This window comes from Gymnoscopelus braueri (assembly GCF_963280865.1).
Source record: "Gymnoscopelus braueri genome assembly, chromosome: 8".
Taxonomy (NCBI): domain Eukaryota; kingdom Metazoa; phylum Chordata; class Actinopteri; order Myctophiformes; family Myctophidae; genus Gymnoscopelus; species Gymnoscopelus braueri.
This window is the reverse complement of record NC_137609.1, coordinates 15,880,601-15,899,529: the sequence shown is the minus strand read 5'-3', so window position 1 is coordinate 15,899,529 and position 18,929 is coordinate 15,880,601. Positions and strand designations below refer to the sequence as shown.

The window sequence follows — 18,929 nt, the reverse complement described above, 5'->3', positions numbered from 1 at the left end:
GGATGCTATATTTTATTATACTCTTTAATGAGTTTAACACATTGACTGCCAGAATTATTTCAGATTGTTTGCAGTTTATTGCCAGGGTTTTTTACATTGAACAAAAAAAAGTACTCAGATACAGAATTTTTAAGTTTTAAGTTAACAAGGAAGTGGATAGGAGTCTAAATCTTCGAAAAATCATATCTCCTTGGTCTTTGGGTCCAAAAAAAAAAAAAAAAATCTTTTTTTTTTACTAAAAACGAGTTAACTCGATCTTGGCAATCAAGTAGGCATGTAACGATTTATCGTATATCGATTTAAATCGATTCAAAGTGGTGACGATTTAAATCGATGCAATAAAATATGACATCGCGATGCAACCAGCAGAGGGAGTCAGACTCCATTCCTTGTTATCCGCCTACTATTTTGTCCCCTCAGGGCCACCATAGCTGCCTGTCGGTCTCTTCTTCACTCACTCAACGGCAGGCTATGAACGGCAGAGTTGGGTTCACGTCCTCTCAGGCTATGAAATCTAAACAACTAGGCGATCGCACTGCATAAAGAGGGAAATGTGCGTCGCATGTAAACATGTTTATTTGATTGATGAATAGCCCAAACTATACCGTTTACCCCCTCCCCCATCTGACAATGTTGTTAGCTGTTGTTAGCCTGTCTGATTTAAACTCTGTAGGAAACATACAACTGATAGACTTCTAATGAAAACGGCTAATTCTGGAGCGCCTCGGTGCGGCTGCCGCTGCAGAGTACAATGAATAATAATCTATATGAATAATAATAATTTAACAATTGTATCAGACTGCTGACAACGTCAAACTCCTTTCAACACTGTCTGTCAGATATATAGCGAATTACATTGATATTAATCAATACATTTTTTATCTAATCTCATTTGGAGCAGTTTAAAACAGTTTCCCTTATTACATAAATGTGTACAGAATGCTTTGAATATATCATAGATAAAAAATTACTTGTAAATCCCAAGCTTGGAACAAAGGCTAAGCCTTAATTTGTTTATTTGAAGGTTTTCTTTATAATTTATTTCATCTGGGATATATGTTTTAAAATTCATTTATTTCATAATACTTATATATTTAAAGTTATTATTTTACAGATAAAAAAGTATATGTCTTAATGTGTACCTTACAGTTAATGCATGTACCTCATGAATAATAAAAAAAAGGCTTAATTTCATATATTGAAAAGAGGATAAGAGAAAATACAGTTGTTAAAAAATACATGATTTTTGTAAGAGAAATAATCAAGGTTTTCCAGTAATTTGTCTCGAAAATAAATGTGCTTAAAAATCGTGAAAAATCGTATCGTGAACCTCGAATCGTGATTCGAATCGTATCGTGAGTTGAGTGAATCGTTACATGCCTACAATCAAGTGATGGATTCTAAAAACGAGTTAACTCGATCTTGGCAATCAATGTGTTAGTAGGCTTACGTGCTCTTGAAGATAAAGGATCCAGTAAAGACTTTTTAAAAATGTGTTCATCCTAGTGGTATCCTACATTGGCTTTTATCAGAGTCTTATCGGCCTTTAAGCAGAAATGTGTTTTAATAGGTGTGTGAAGTGAGTATGTTCTAACATCAGTCGCACTACATCCCACACGCAGCCCACAGAGGAAGATGGCAGTGATGATAATGATGAAGAGCTGGACGATGAAGCCATGATGAAGCTGGATAAGGGCCTCGCAATGCTCTTCTCCGAGCAGAAGAAAAAGATCGAGGCCAAGAAGGATGAAAAGAAAAAACTGCACAAAGAAAAGACGCTGGTCCGAGACTTCAAGATCAAGGTAGAAAATAAGTTTTTAGCAAGGTAGAAAATACGTTTTTATGCTTAACCACATGAAACCTAGTGTCCCGAGTCCTTATTTCATAATAGTTTTTTAATGTAATGAGAAATACAGTGTTCAGTGGAGAATAAAACAGGATAAACAGAAATATATAAGTTTGGGCGACGGTAAGTAAGTAGCTTGGAGCGGCTTATAGTATACGCAGGAGTTTATCCATGTTACAATGTGCTAAACCCCTGGGAGATGGAATGCTGAGGTGGAGCGCCACGCCTACCATCAGCTCCCAGTACTTAACGGCACGGCTTGCCAGCTAGTCCATGAGCCAGACAAGATTTCATTATCGAAAGAGTGGGCAAAACCATACCTATATTAAATTGTTCATAGGGTCAGTACGAGTAAATAAATATATGATAACCTTTCCACTGGAGCAGCTTTTTCATAGTTATCACACATTTTGTTATTTTCCCCATACGTACATGACAGGTGAAAAAATGTCAAAATTTAAAAAATAGTTATCATAATGAAACTTCCTGAGTTGATTACTTACATGAAGACAATGATTTATCGTATTACAAGTTTTCTGAAATTGTATATCTAAATATGCAAATTGGGCATTAGGAAAGTATGCCCGAATTTGCATAACTTTCCAGAATCAACATTGGAACATTGGACAAAGCCAGAGTCAACATTCTTATTTAATTTTGTTAAGATGTTGGAGTCGAAGGTTTTTAACGAGGGAATATTCAATATCTGGCTCAATTTTTGGGCTCTGGCTCATGGACTAAATGCTTAATTTGCATATTTAAATATACAATTTCAGAAAACTTGTAATACGATAAATCATTGTCTTCATGTAAGTAATCAACTCAGGAAGATTCATTATGATAGCTATTTTTTAAATGTTGTCATTTTTTCACCTGTCATGTACGTATGGGGAAAATAACAAAATTTGTGATAACTATGAAAAAGCTGCTCCTGTGGAGAGGTTATCATATATTTATTTACTCGTATTGACCCTATGAACAATTTAATATAGGTTTGGTTTTGCCCACTCTTTCGATAATCATTGCTCAATTTTGGGGCTCTGGCTCATGGACTAAGCACCCAAGTAGTGCCACTCACTCATACACTGAGTTGGCGGTGCCCGGGATCGAACCCATGACCTTGTGACCATTACCAAATGCGAGAGCTCTACTGATTGAGCTACCCGGATACAGTGGATACCCGGACTCAGCAGATAAAGCGTCTCTCTTAGAATCGGAAGGTTCCCGGTTTAATTCCTGGCTTCTGGTCGAAGTGTCCTTGAGCAATACACTGTGAACCCCTAACTGCTCCCGATGAGCAAGTTGGTGCCTTGCATGGTTTCCACTGCCATCGGTGTGTGTGTGTGTGTGTGTGTGTGTGTGTGTGTGTGTGAAAGGCGGGGATTGGGAAATACCCTGTAAAGCACTTTGGATAAAGGTGCTCTAAATGCAGTCCATTACATTTGCAGTCCAAAAAGGTGTTGTTTTCTCAAAAAATTAACTCCTCATGAGGCCGCTCACTGTTGACATCACTTTGTTGTAGGTGTTGGATCTTTTGGAGGTGTTTTTGGACAAGCAGAGCCGTAGCCCCCTGGTCCTGGGCATGGTGGAACCCCTCCTCACCATCATCGAGCGGGGCATGAGCTCTGGTGACAGTGACCAGCAGGAGCAGGATTTCCTACGCAGGGCTGCAGACATCTTCAAGTAAGTATTTTCAAATGCCTAGTCTCGTGTAGCCAGATGATCAGAGATCTCAGCCTACCTCTGGTGACCTCTGAATTCAATGTAGTGGCTAAAACTGCATGGATAGAATTCAGAGATCTAAAAAAAAAAAGATATTTGTATGAGCTTAAAGGAGAATTCCGGACATTTTAAGTGTTGTCTTTGATGTGTCGTTACTCACCTACCGACGTAAAAAGTGGCATTGCTTTTTTCCAGAGATTCCCCTGTCGTCATTTTTTCAACCCCCTCCGTTGTCATAATTTCTCTACCTGGCAACCTTGCCAGGTTCTGGAGAGAAACAAGCAACCAGTGTTAAATCGTTCGGCAGTAGCGCTAGCCTCTCAGGAACTTTCAGCGCATGTTTGACTATCATGAGACTCTACAATGAGTAGTAGTAGAGAAAAAAATAACTTTGCATCGGTTATAATAGACGAATTTCCCTAAGCCACGCGCTCCCATTATGACAACGGAGGGGGTTGAAAAAATGACGACAGGGGAATCTCTGGAAAAAAACAATGCCACTTTTTACGTCGGTAGGTGAGTAACGACACATCAAAGATAACACTTAAAATGTCTGGAATTCTCCTTTAAACGGAAGAGAGCACTAGCGCTAACAAATCTGCGGCCACTGCTTTTTACTTATACCGTCCCAATATGAATGCACCAGACTATGACATGCCTTACTTAACCCATTAAAACCGGGAAAGCATCTGATCGATTTTTGTGTTGGCTTTTCAAAAATAGCAAGCTCACAGCGCGCCACTTCGTGCTGCGCTGCGCTTTTTTTTAAATCTTGAAAGTTTGAATTACCCCAAAAATATTGAATCATTTAGAATTGTTTTAACACAAATCTTCTCTTCTGGGGGTCCCTTAGCCTCGCGTAGCCAGACTATATCACTGCGTGGATATCGCTGAGTGCATTTTTTTTTGCACTGGCAGATTCGTCTGGTCCCAGGCTAGGGGTCCCTGGCACAAAACATTTTCAGATGGGTGTCTGTGGCCAAATGTAAATCAATTTGGGGGTCCTTGCCACAAAAACGTTTGAGAACTACTGATTTAGAAGGCATTGGAAGAAATCGGCCTCAGGTCTTAATGGGTTAAATGCTAGAAAATCAGTACCGTTTGCCATCAGAATTAATAATCGGTGTTCTTAGTAGACGCATAAAACAGGAACACAATAGTCAAGGCACCATTGTAAACTGTACTCTTTTGTGTGTGTGTGTGTGTGTGTGTCCGTGTGTGTCCCTAGGAACCAGCTGTGCAGGTCCAAGTCTTACTGTAAGACAGTTGGAGACAGACAAGGGGAGCTCCATGACCTGATAGAGAAACTGATGACCAAAGCCAGGAAGCAGGCCGACTCCTCGGTCTCCTACTACTTCTTCAGGTTGGACCTCGTTATCACATGACTAGAATGAATAGAGACACGCTGTATTTATCAAGAGTACTTAACCACGCATGCAAAGCACAATTTGTGGGAACGGGCACATCCAGACATGGAAAAATCTGCACAGGCCTGCAATCTTAAATGAGATTGAGGCATCTCATCCGTTCCTAGCATTGGATTTTTATGCTAATCAAGTCTTTTACACCGTCACCGGTTTTGAGCTGACAATGCTGTCTTTGTTTTGCTGCAGTGCATCTCTGTACCTCGTCAAAGTACTGAGAAGTGCAGCTGAGACCAAAGAGGAGAAGACATCAGACACACCTGCTGAGGAAGTACGTCTCACTTTAAGCCTTTTGTAGAGATTCCTCCATTTTAGCCCAAAGTTTGATAATTGGCCAATTTTACCTCCTGTCAAAATGGAGCTGGCAGCCTGGCACCTCCTAGAGGATTGGATTTTGTCAGAAAAAAAGTGTCCATTATAGTGGAGATACTGGCCCTCATTTATCAACGCGGTGCAGCCCAAATAATGGGCGTAGAGCGAGATCACCGCACCTTTCGGCATTTATCAATATATCCTGACGTGGGCTTCATCCTACCGTACACTGAGATCTCACGTCTGGTCGAGACCAGTTGTTGACGTTGGCTGCGCCCGTTTATTCCATTCTAGACCTGCGGAGCAGCATTGTCTGACTGTCTGACAGGCATCTGGACACATAATCCACTCCTAAATGTATATCTACACACTAATAATTAATCCCTGTGAAAATATAACATTTTATAAAGTAATTTAAACAAACTGCTTTAACAGTCATTCAGTTGCATTGGCTATTTTAAAATAGCAGATCTGCAAGCTCAAAAACGGGTCGCATCGCGACGCGTTGTGAGCTTGTAGATCTGCTATTTTCAAAATATACGAGCGCTTTTGCGTCGGGACTCGGGAGTCCCGCGGTCGGGACTGCCGACGATCTTTTCATGGACAGTGAGGTGTACAAACTTACAGTAACTTGTCCTATGTTATGGAGTTATGTCATAGAGAGTTACGAAGTCTACAACCTGGCTGGGTTAAGGATATAAACCCGACGCTCCAATCTCTTATTAACGTGGCGGAATCACTGCCGCGGAATGACTGCCGCCCGTCCGAGTCTCACGGGGAATATCCTACAGTCATTGCCTATTGACTTTGTCGTTTTTTTTCTGTCATCTCATGCGTGTCACGCAGGACATGTGTTATTTCCACTTATTTCCACTCTGTGCCACTAGGGGCAGCAGCGGTCTACTGCCTGTCTGTCCGTCCACACTGCCTAGAGCTGCCTACAGTTACTGTATCCTCTCATAGGCCTACTTTACTTTACACTTTTGTATTATGTTTTGACACTTGCTTTGGAAAATGTAAACGTATTTTTTCTCATGCCATAGCTCATTTGAATTGACAAATTGTTTGTTTGTTTATTTCTGTGGTGGTGTTTCAGTGGCACTGATGAATAAAATAATGACTGCTTGTGCACTGCTCGGTATGGGTTAAATAAATTAATATACAAACGTATTCCATTCATGGCGATGTGATTGGTATCATAATATGTCATTCATGTAGGCTACAAGCCTACGTGACAAAGATTGTACCGCTACGGATTACATGAAAGACACAGTTGGGCGTGTGTGTGTGTGTGTGTGTGTGTGAGTGAGAGAGAGAGAGAGAGAGAGAGAGGTGAGGCGTGTGCGTGTGTGTGTGACTTGACAGGCAGCGAGGCGAGGCGATCGGGGGAAACTCTTTCTTATTGGCTTTTGATGTCTTTGGTCGTATTCTGATTCTTCTTCATGTCGTAAAATCGGGGCGTTTTGAGAATATTTAAGGGCGTGTTATTTAAATGACGCTCGTTTTCAGACGTGAGATTTATCAAAGCTCCGACCTGATGTACGCCAGGATTGGCTGTGTAGGATCCGTTGATAAATGTGACTTTGACGTTGGTGTACGCCGAATATATGGAAAAATATAAGCCGGTTTATACGCTGCGTTGATAAATGAGGGCCACTGTGTAGTGTGTAGATTAACCCATTAAGACCGGGAACGCATCTGTGTCATTTTATGATTTATTTGGCAATTATATTTTTTATCTTTGTGCAAATCTTTGAATATATATATATTTATACATTTTTAACTCAGAATTTTTTTTGAGATGGGGATATGCGACATATCATTTTGGGTGGTCCTTGACATGAAAAAGTTGGATCACCACTGATATAGCAATATACTGTTAGGATTTTGAAATTTTAGATATGTACTTGGCCGCGGACCCCCATTTCAAAATGTTTTGTTCCATGGACCCCCCAGAAGCAAAGATTTGAGTTACAAATGTTCTCTTTAAAAATACAACTATTCAAAGATTTGCACACACTTTCAAGATTTTTCAAAAATGGCAGAAGATCATATCGCGTAACTCGGTGCCGTGCTATGAGCTTGTATATCTGCTATTTTTGAATAGCCAAAGAAATCTAAAATGACTCGGTACGCGTTCCCGGATTGAATTGGTTAAAGGAATTTGGAAGGGGGTAAAAAGTGCTTAAACCGTGACCTACGCCAGGGCAGCAGAGGCTTCTAGATTGTGTTGTGAGCTTGTAGATCTATTTTTGTCGATTTGTTTGAAGAATGTTTGCCTATTATCACATTCACAGAATCGGCATGCTGGGGTTCATGTGGTTAACCACTGGGGTTTGTTGCTTTTTCACCGCCATAAAATGAATAATGAAAAAAACGCTCCATGATGTCACAGTCCACCTAGAACCACAAAGAGTTGCAAGGAAATTCTTCCCCAGCGTGTAACTAATCGCTCTGTTCTATGTACAGTTGCTGTCCATGGGGAGCTTGGATGTGGACCGGGTTGTGGCCATCCTTAAAGACGCCCTGTGCTCCTTCATGACAAAGAGGAAATGTCCATTAACTGCACAGATGTTCATCGACATCCTGAACAAATTCCCCGTAAGTACAGTGTTAAATAAATAAAAGTGAAATGATTACTTTTAATCTCCTATTTCAGAAGGTTAACTTCCACCTAAACCAGTGGTTCTCAACCTGTGGGTCGGGGTCCCCACATGATTTGGGGGGGGGTTTCCAGATGACAGTGAAGTGACAATTTAAGGACCTTTAAGACCTTTTTTAATACTAGAGAAGAAAAAAGACCATTACTGCATCAAAAGTAATCAACAAACTATACAATAAAATCTGGTCAAACATTGGCCAAATTGTAAAATGATATAAGAAAGAGACAAAATCAATTAAAATAGACGATCTACAAGCTCACAATGCCTCGCGTTGTGAGCTTGTAGATCTGCTATTTTCACACTATTTATCTGTGGAACCGAGTCAAACTAAATGTAATGCCTCAACTCCTACAATTCCAAGTGCTTGTCAGGGTGGGGGGTCCCCAGTTCAAATGTGATTGTTTTGGGGAGTCGTGGCCTGAAAAGGTTGAGAACCACTGCTCTAAACGACTTCAGTGGTCACTGACTAGAGAAACAAGCTCTGCGTAAAGTCTGGCAAATACATCAGCATACCGTGTTGATTGTGAACGTCTCTTTTTTTATTCCAGGCTCTTTTTATCAAACTGTTGGACACAGCAGTGGAAAACATTACATCTGGAGTCAGAGAACACCAACAGGTAAACAATGGCATAATACATGTACTTCCAATATAGAAATCCTTGGGACAAATAATCACATAAGGCCATATTGATTTTTTTTTATTATCCAATTTTACAGTCATTAATAGAATTTGATAATGTCGTCCATGTTAAAGGGGAAGACCACTCATTTTCAACATTGAACTATGTCTTTAATACACCTTAGAGCTGTTGTGTGGACATAAGAAAAAAGTCCCCCCCCCCCTTCTATGTTGCCTAGAAAAGGATAATTGATTGAGGTCATCTGATCAGTAGCCTGAGGCTACGAGCTCAATCCATGGTCTTGAAGGGCGGACCCAAACACAGCCGCCTGGATTTGTGCGTGGCTTCCTATTGCTTCACCAATCTATGTCCCCGCCTCCCCTCCCCTCCCCCCCTCGGCCTGTGCACGGAGCACGCTGACGTCACCAAATTTAGAGCGACGCCCCTCTGCACTCTGATTGGTTAGGAGATAACAAGGTCCAAGACCATCGATCCTGCATCGCTCCCCCAGGCTTTTCTTTTTTGTAACAAAAAAAAATGCATGGGTTTCCGAGGCTATCTGATCAGTGACATACGCAGGGTGTACTTTTGGCTCCGCCCCCTCAGTCAAAAGTACACCCTGCGTATGTCACTGATCACATGACCTCAATCAATTTTTTTCCACACAACAGCTCTAAGGTGTATTAACACATCCACCGCCAAGGGCTAATCTCATAATGTACTCACCAGTGCCAAGGTTTTATTGTTGTTTTTTGTTTTTTTCAGGTCGCCATAGGCCCCGTTAAAATCCTTTAGATTGCGCGATCCACTGTTTGTAAACAACGTGCACATGTCCTGGTGTCTACTCGTCGAGACCGCGTGTCAAACGGAGCCGCCATGTTTGAGTTCTGACCGTTTATGTTAACATGGGAAATGCGAGGATGAAAAACTACATAGGTTTTACAGGGCTTTTAGTGTACGACTTAGAATGGAGGCCGACGGGAAACAAAAAACGGGATCGCACTTCCGGTCGACTTCCGATGGTGTTACACTGAAAATGGTCCCCCTAGAAAATTGAAGAAAAAAAAAGAAAATCGAAAAAAAGGAAAAAACACCCGGACCGGAATGAATACACTAGTACACCAAACAGCCAGTTTGAGTTGACACTATAATTATGTGTCAACAAGGACTTGGGTTCATGCCATTTACTCTGATCTCGCACTTTTACAGATAAGTCGCTCTGAATAAGAGTATGCTAAATTGTGTGTGTGTGTGTGTACACCAGGGCCAGGCGTGTGTGTTGGTGCTGCGGTCGATGCAGAGCAGAGAGGTGCAGCTGTTGTTAGCAGGAGCTCCATGGACTGAGCTCTATTGTAAGACTACATGCCAGCTGGCCCAGGTAAGTTATTACAAATTGTGGAATCATTATCTTTTGAAATATTATGAACTGTGTATGTAACATATCAACATATCCCATAACAGCAAGACAAACTGATACCTGTCACGCAGGTTATCCTTTATTGCGTCATCGATAATAATAGGTTAATGATGTACCCACTTCTCAGAGTTTTGGAAAGCTGGAGCAGGTGGAGCAGGTGGCTCAGAACAAGGTGGAGCGAGAAAAGATGGAGAAATCCCTGGAGCTCTGTAAATTCATGATCAAACGCATTCACCAGGAGGTAATTTAAAGTTTTCTATGCAGTTTCAATAGAATGTCAATGTCCAGTTCCTTTTCATTGCAACACATTCAGCCTTATATTAGAAACATAATATATATATATATATATATATATACGTATATTGTAACCCTGATATATCAGCATAATCGCTGTTTGTGATCCAAGGTTTGTAATTAAACATCTCAGAATCAAAAGTTGGCGTTTCCACTTCAGGCAAAATAAAAGCTGTGGTGGATGCTTGGGCCTGTCTTGTTACTGTGGTCGCTGTCTTTTGTTTAGAGTCGAACGTTTTTTCTTTTGTCCTGTGTGTTCTGTAGAAGTTATCAGTGGACGTGGAGCCTCTGAAGAAGGCTCTACAGCCCTTGACTGGAGCCCCTGATTTAAATAAAAGTGGTCGTGTGGCGGACACGTACTGGGCCATCATGAAAACCTTTGGAGCCATGTGAGTTATCACCATGTGCCGACCAGTTTTGCCAGACAGCTATATTACCTAGACATTACTGATACTTAAAGGGATAGTTCACCCAAAAAAATACTTATTTTCTATGGATTAGCCACCCCATGGAGACTTGAATTCATGGATATTTTGTTTGTTTTTGCCGCATTCCTAAGCCAATAATTTGATGACGACAGCGGTTCCGGTAGGAGACACAAAGAGTCTGCTTTGTGTCTCCTACCGGAACCGCTGCCTGCTGGTCATCAAATTATTGGCTTAGGAATGCGACAAAAACTAAAAAATATCCATGAATTCAAGTCTCCATGGGGCTAATCGATAGGGGTGAACTATCCCTTTAAGTATTGTATTAGTAACTAAGCATGTACTCAAAATCTTCAATGTTTTTATTTACAGTGTGAAAAACATTGAGAATTTACAAGTTGTGTTGCCTGTTTTGACAGTAAGCCTAAAATGGAAAAGACTAAGAAGATGGAGGGAACAGAGGAAGCAGGCCAAGAAGACGACGGGAAGAAGAAGAAAGGTTTCTTGCCCGAAACTAAAAAGCGATCGAATCATACGAAGAAGAAGATGGTCATAGAAGGCCCACAAAATCCCTCGTTCTCCAAGAACAGACCAGAGGGAGACCAGCAAGGACAGGCGAGAAAGAAAAACAAAAAAAAGAGGTCTGGAGACGGACAGGCACCTTCCCAGCCCAGCCCAGCCAAGAAGGCCAAGTCACAGCCGGGCAGCACACAGGCCAAGACACCACCCACACCCACAGGCAAACCAGCCAAGAAGAAGCACAAGAAACAGGGGGGAGGGCATGAGTAAACAGGACAGGCTGCTACTGTTTATAACTTTGAATATCGTTGCTGTCGGGCAGAAACCTTGTATCTCCGTATTAAAAGTTTGTTTTATGTTCATAGTAGAAGAGCATTGTGCAAAAATAGTGAAATTGGCCGATCTAATTGTCGGAAGTACAAAGTCAAAAGAATCTAGCAGTTGAGGAAAGGCTTGAGGTTAGGTTAAGGTAACGGTGGAGTTTGGAGAGGTTCAGGCAGAGGCAGAGGCAGATGGTACCATACAACAGATGGATGATATTAGCACACTGGAAGTACAAAAGCCAAAAGAATCTACCAGTGAGGAAAGGCTTGATGTTAGGCTAGAAGAGGGCACAGAAGCGTTGGGTATGGTACAGCGTCTTTCCCCACTATTTTTGCAAATTTTAAGTTAAGTGTGTTTTATAAATATATTGAACCAATGAAAAGAACAAGAGCTTGTGACTAACTATACATTGCATCCATTGGAACGCTTTTATTTCTTTAATTTTTTTCATTTCCTGATGATTCTGGACATAGGTTTCTGCCCGTCAGTGACGATATGAAAAATGTATCTCTTTCATGCGTTTCCAAGCCCCTTAACTCTCCATGCCATTTGTTTTATTTTGATTATGTGGTTATTATTTACCTTTTTACTGTAAATCACTTGCCTCTGTGAATCTGGCGCCAGTGTTGCGGTGTGTTTTAGAACAGGGTTGTGGAGGAATGAATGAACCAGAGTGCAGCTTTCTGGACTGCCTTGCTTGAGTCTTTGGACATCCTGCTGCTCTAATTTTCTTCGGCTCAAACCCTATTATCCATTTGGACGGTTGGACTGGACTGATGTGTAGGTGGCGCCTTCCTGTCCAAGAAGGATAATGTGTACACTTCTGGCAGCATCCAATATATGTGGTTTCAGAGGAATAAACATTAGTTTTATATCTTGCTCTGATGTACGTGATCCTGTTCTCATTGTCTTACTCCACCATAAAGCTTTCTGACCTTCAAATGTGATCGAATACCTTATTAGTCCGAAATGTAAGACATTAAGGCTAAAAGGAACACAAAGTCCTGGGGACTTGTTTCTATTGTGGTCCTGTTTATTCAATTCATCAACATAGCATAAAAAGTAACACAATAATACATGTCATTAACAAATACGAACACTGTACAAAAGAGATGGGAAAATTACATTGATAAATACAAATATAAAATGGCGAAAAAAGACAATCCATAAGCTCAATGCATTGCGACATATGTGCTTGCAGAATGGCTATTTTAGATGATGAAACTTACCGCCTTACATACCCAAAATAAGGGACTCCAGGTTGATAGAGGGGTAAGACCACATTCAAATTCAGATCATGGCCAGTGCCAAGGCTTTGTCCCTCTGTCCCGTGTTCCTGTCACGTGTGCCATAAAGAATAACATATTACCACAGTGTATTCTAGTTTAAGTGAAAATCAGTGGTGTAAAGTGACTAAGTACATGTACTCAAGTCCAATTTTGAGGTACTGTTTTACTTTCTTCAGTATTAAAAAATGTCAATAGTTTTACTTCTACCCCACTGCACCTCAGAGGAAAATATATGAAAACTTAAGTTTCTAGATACTTTGTAGATTTTTATTATTACAAAACACACTAACCACTTCAGTCGTATATATTTCGGCCATCTGAAAATAGCCGATCTTCAAGCTCATAATGAGCTTGTAGAGCTTATTACATGGCTTGTAGGTCGGCTATTTTCAAAAGATTTGTTTATGCACCCTCAATATGTCTTCATGTATCAACACAGCTGCCGCCCGGTGCAGCCTCCCACAGTAATTACACAAACCTATAATATTCATGTCTAATATGAAAACTATGTTTGTGTCTGTTTATGTTTTAGTGAAGGACTGGATTTGTGTGTGTGTGTGTGTGTGTGTGTGTGTGTGTGTCGACAGGGAGCAGCAGCCATGCTTAGGATTGTGTGTAGTGGCTCTCAGCTCGTCTCAATCTCCATAATTGATGGGGAAACATCTTATTGCACCACTGGTACCAAGTGAACCCATCTCTGGAGGACGGGCAGGAAAATGCATTTACTGATCCAACACAAGTAGACAAGGAAACCATACTGTGTGTGTGTGTGTGTGTGTGTGTGTGTGTGTGTGTGTGTGTGTGTGTGAGTAAAAAACTGAATAGCTGAATCGAGAAGAAACAAATGCCTCTTCTCCCATACAGGTGGATTGCATTATACAATTAAGCAGTTAACAATGCTCTATATAAAAATACTCAACAGGCCCAGTTGACCTCGATTTTGGATCAAATTGGTGAGAGAAAAAGATCAGAGAGACTATGAAAGAGTTCTTTATTGGGGATGCACAGATGGCAGTGCTTCACCCAAAGACTGCTGAGCTGACAAGTGTTTCAATATATGGTTCACAGCAGCGCAAGGACTGAAAACAATATTATTATTATTATTAATGGGGTTGGAGGCATGTATACGACTGACTTATGATAGCACGGTGGAAAGATAGCCCCATCAAAATCCTTCAAAAATGTATACTTTTTTAAAGGTTTTGCAGCCAGATGCAAGCTACGTCATGCACTCACTTTTATTTGGTAATTTGCCTTTATTAATAATATTATTAAAATACAAGGCCTTCAATTCACTACTTGCTGTGGCACAATCCCCCTACCCTCCCCCCGCCCCCCCAATGTGATTACATTCCAGACCACATCTCCTGTTCAGTCTAATAGCGTTGTATCCACTCACTGCATTATCCAGTGATGACTCACTCATGTCTGCTGCATTAATACCAGCGGGTACAAGGGTATACACTTTCCTAAATCTATTCTATGGCCAACTTTTCCTCTCAGGTAAGATATAGAAGGCAGTCTGAATACTCCCTCTCCACAGGAGTAGAGAGCTCAATAACCTAAATAAGAGTTGTCCTCTCTGGAGACTGCCCTGTCTCCTTAAGGCCTTATTGTCCTGGATTAATTGCCATACAGTGGCCCTTCTAGCTAAGCATTCCAACTTTATGCCTGCATCCATTAGTGGTGAATATCTGCAAACCCACTTGAAAAGAATCCACAGTGTTTTGCTGCATACATAGACCTTTGATAGTGCAGACTATTTCCCTTACTATAGTATGTATTAACCACTTTCAACCAGGCTTACATATTTTTGGGCAACATTTTTCAAAAACGTAAGTATATTTTCAAATGTGACACGTGAGCGTGTATATATATATGTGGTCAGTGATTTTGTTTTGTTAAGTTAAATAGCTCTATTGTTTGTCCAGTAACAGGGTCTGCCATCTCTCCAGCTCTTTAGTAAACAGAAACAAAATTTTCAGGTCAGGATACCAATTTGATCCAATCAGGAGAGAGAACTCATACATGACATAAAGTAAACTATACATAGTTGACCAAGCCAGTGCTGCACTTGTTCGGCTCTTTTTCTCCCTCTACACCAAATCTCTTCATAAAAAATAGGCAACACGTCAGAACGTGCTTGTAGATCTGCAATTTTCGGCAAATGTTTCACCCAAATAGGGATGCAAGGGTTCGAGTGGTTAAAGGACCACTTCACCCATTTTCAACCTATCTTCATATAATTGGTCCTCACTAATGCGCATTATAATTTGGTACCATTTTGTCTACTAGATCTGTGTTTCAGAGGAGGGCTGTGGACAGTTCAGAAACACGCCTACCAGTGACATCATCGATGCATCCAAGCTAATAGAAACTGCAGGTTTTGTAGTTAGCATGCTATATTGGAAGCCATTGTTGTCACGTTAATACAAATCTAAATAGTATTTTTTAAATCTTGTTTGAAAAAAAGAAAAACCCTGCCTAATGATGATGTCACTGGTAGGCGGGTTTCTGAAGTGTCCACAGCCTCCTATGAGACAGATCGAATGGTACCATTTTATCATGAGCATTAGTGAGGACCAATTATATGAAGATAGGTTGAAAATGGGTGAAGTTGTCCTTTAAATGTGTTCACCGCTGGGCGGTGTGACATGATCCATCTAGCTTGTTAACATCACATTGACACATACTAATTGCAGCCTGGATCTGAGTATAGATGATGCTATCATTCACAGAAATAATTAGACTGCTTAGCAGGCTGGGCTGCAGTAATGTTTCAGTGGAATTCATTATCAATTTAATTATCCAAATAAACCAAACAGAATACAAAATGTTATATTGGACAGCTTATGCCACAGGTAAAACATGTAAAGTGTAATTAAATGACCACAATGATATAATGAATTTGCTCCTGAAAGATTCCAGACCATCAGCTTGGTAGTTAAGGAGAATGAATGAAAAAGGAGCTAGGAAGAGTTAACGCACTTCATTCTGATATGAATCTGTTATGTGGCTCTTGCGAAACTCTTAATCGGGAATTAAGAGGAGTTATACACCACTTAACCAATTAAAACCCTATGTACTACGTTGGAAATAGCAACACTGGGTGTAATGTGGTTAATGTAAAGAGTCCACAGTATCACATCTCTAAAGAGTTCCTCTTAACAAGGCAGCCGAATGGCTGCCAGTGATCAGATGGGCATTTTCAGAGTTTGTTTTTGGCTTGGATTGATGGAACTAAAGTGGTATAGTTGCTATTTATCGTAGCAAAATGAAAACTTTTAAAAGGTTTTAAAGAAGAAAAGAAAATACAGTGAATGTTTTTTTTCCATATCGTTGCTGTCTGGCAGAAACCAGCTGACTCCATTTTGACGCTTTTGCATTTTTTTTTCCATAAATCATTGCTATTGAACACCCTTTACGTCTGTGTGTTGGTAAAACAAATATTGAACCAATGAAAAGTATTAAAAAGCGCTTCTGCCAAAACCAGCTAACTCCATTGGATCCTCAAACTTTCTGCTAAACCAGCTAACTCCACCAAAGGGGGGTGGAGTTAGCTGGTTCAGCTGACTCCAGGCTCCACCCCCTTTTGACCTCCAACCTCATTGTGAGCTTGGAGGTCCATTCAGCTGTTCTTATCAGTGATGAACAAGACCTCCTAACTCCATTTTATTTATTTATTTTTTTCCCCCTGAAAGTTAGCTGGTTCCTGCCGGACAGCAGAGATACACATTTTTGTTATATTAATGTTATATTATCAATAAAAACCGTAGTGTTTTGCCAATTATTTGGGTGCCCACTTTTGCAATATCTCACGGCCCACCGGTGGGCCCATGGCACGCAGGTTGGGAATCGCTGACCTAACGGCTTCATTAGCACTTTGAGTTTCAGGAGTAACTCAGGCGGACAATATGGGTGTTTGTCAGCACCTGGAAGACACAGCTCCCTGATACAAGAAGGCACTATTCTAGCTGCTTCAGCACACATCTGCCAATCTGCCTGAGTCATTACAGCAGACCAAGATGTATCGAATCAATGTTACTGATCTATAAGTGCATGCACGTGCACTCATCCACGCACGCACGCACGCACGCACGCACGCACGCACGCACGCACACACGCACACACGCCACACAACTGGCAACATTCTAAATGGATGTACTGTAGGCTGTACTGTCATATATAACCACTAAAGTAAATGATTAGAATTTAACAGACCCTCAAACATATGTGATGCTTTAAATGCTGGAATAGTGCGTATGAATTTTTCAGTATGCACTCATCTACAGTGAGTTCATCATCTAGGGGATCCTCGCTGCTGCCAGGGCTATTCATTTTTCATTGTGGAGTGCACTGTTGGAGCTACAGCGTGTCCACTGTTGAAAACGTATGACTCTTGACATAACAATGTGGCTGGCAACATCTCTCATACGGAGCCAAAAAAAAAGAAAAAGGAAGACCATGAATTAGACATTTCCTGAATAAACAAAACGTTTTTCACATTGTTGCCAACTCATACATCGTTGCTGTCAGGCAGAAACCTCTTATATCCATATTCTAACAGTTTTTTTCCGCAAATTAATGTCCTATTTGATCACACTGCAGCGTCACACAAAAGCATCAAAAGTAGCAGATCAACAAGCTCGAAACCCGGCGCAAAGCAACGTGTTTCGAGCTTGTAGATCTGCTAGGTTTGCTCTTTTTGAATTTGAATCCTGAAAAGTAACAGTTTTGGACATATGAGGTTTCCACCTGACAGAGACGGAATGCACAATGAATACCTCCATGACACAGGTATTGTCAGGTATTTCCATTTGAAAATGTGCCGCTTAGCACCATCGTCGCTTTGCGATGCGTCGATCAACATATTCAGGTTTTGGTGCCCGACATCGGCCCGGTTATTTCATTGTTGAAATGATCTCTCTCTCACTCTCTCTCCCCCTGTCACTGTCACTCTCCCTCTCTCTCGCTGATTGAGCTCTGGTCTGACATCAAACAGAACCTCTCTCCCTATACCTCCCTCCCCCTCTCCCTCTCTTTCCTTCCTTCCCTCCCACCTCCCTCCTCTTACCCTGCCTCTATCGCTATCCCTCTCTCCCTCTCCCTCTCTCGCTGATCGGGCTCTACTCTGACATTACTCACAACAGAAACACTTGCCTAACAATGGCAATTTGCACTGACGTCAACCATTGCCTGACAACTCCGATTTGTGCACAGCAATTTATGCTGATGTCAACCGTTTCTCTGTGTGCCGAAAGTAAACTCGCAGCTATTCAATAGCTTGGCGAAGCTACTTGTAGCTCCTCCTTTGAGTGCTTCTGCTTCGCTCCGCTCGGTTTGGCTTGTGCCATCTTGTTCAGGAGTTTGTCGTTTTTGTTTTCAGATTTTCGACACATGTACGTACGGTTGGACAGCCTGTATTGTGGCGCGGGGGGTTTCTTGTCCTTTTCGTCCTGTTTGCTGAAACCCTCCCGGTTGTCTCGGTTTGGGGACTGCGCCTACCCTGTAACATGTTTGTGGGAAGCTGTGTGTAGTTAGCTTAGGCGGCTTTGCAGTTTTTCCCTGAGTAGAAACACACGAGTGCTTGCGTGTTTGGTGAACCAACCATAGGTGTGGTTTTTGGGTGATTTTTGGATGATTGGTTGATTTTCACCCGACGTTAGTGATAGAGAGTAAAAATAATTGTGTGGGCTCTCCCACAGTTGTCAGTCATGTAGGGAGACTGTGCCTTCACTGGACAAGGCTCACATGTCTCAGGAATGGGTGGACCAAAGAATAAGTTCCCAGCTCCATTATTTATTAAGGGGCCAAGGCCAAAGGGCCGTGGACCCTTATTGCATCTCTACACTTTCGCTATTATTCTTCCGCCGTTTTTGCAGTTCTGGCCTAACCGTGCATTCACTTTTTACGAAACTCTGCAATATGGTAGAGGGTCATGGAAAATGGTGAAGTTACGAAACTCACAACCATTGGCCAAAGGGTGGCGCTATAGCAATCAATTGAAAAGTGCCAACTGTGAACAGGTACAACTCATGCCCTGTTTGACCTACAGCCATGAAACTTCGATACAC

At 41.4% G+C, this 18,929-nt stretch overlaps 1 protein-coding gene across 1 annotated transcript in view; it reads left to right on the top strand.

Annotated features, from left to right (window-relative positions):
• The window catches only part of mybbp1a (MYB binding protein (P160) 1a), a 33,468-nt gene extending 20,966 nt beyond the window's left edge, over positions 1-12,502 (top strand). The window contains exons 18-27 of the mRNA XM_080436388.1: positions 1,623-1,802; positions 3,369-3,529; positions 4,797-4,931; positions 5,182-5,263; positions 7,774-7,905; positions 8,516-8,584; positions 9,852-9,965; positions 10,132-10,245; positions 10,563-10,687; positions 11,143-12,502. Coding sequence (XP_080292514.1) covers positions 1,623-1,802; positions 3,369-3,529; positions 4,797-4,931; positions 5,182-5,263; positions 7,774-7,905; positions 8,516-8,584; positions 9,852-9,965; positions 10,132-10,245; positions 10,563-10,687; positions 11,143-11,512 — 1,482 coding nt within the window. The 3' untranslated portion in view covers positions 11,513-12,502. The remainder of the gene's footprint in view (positions 1-1,622; positions 1,803-3,368; positions 3,530-4,796; positions 4,932-5,181; positions 5,264-7,773; positions 7,906-8,515; positions 8,585-9,851; positions 9,966-10,131; positions 10,246-10,562; positions 10,688-11,142) is intronic.
• The last annotated feature ends 6,427 nt before the right edge of the window (positions 12,503-18,929 follow it).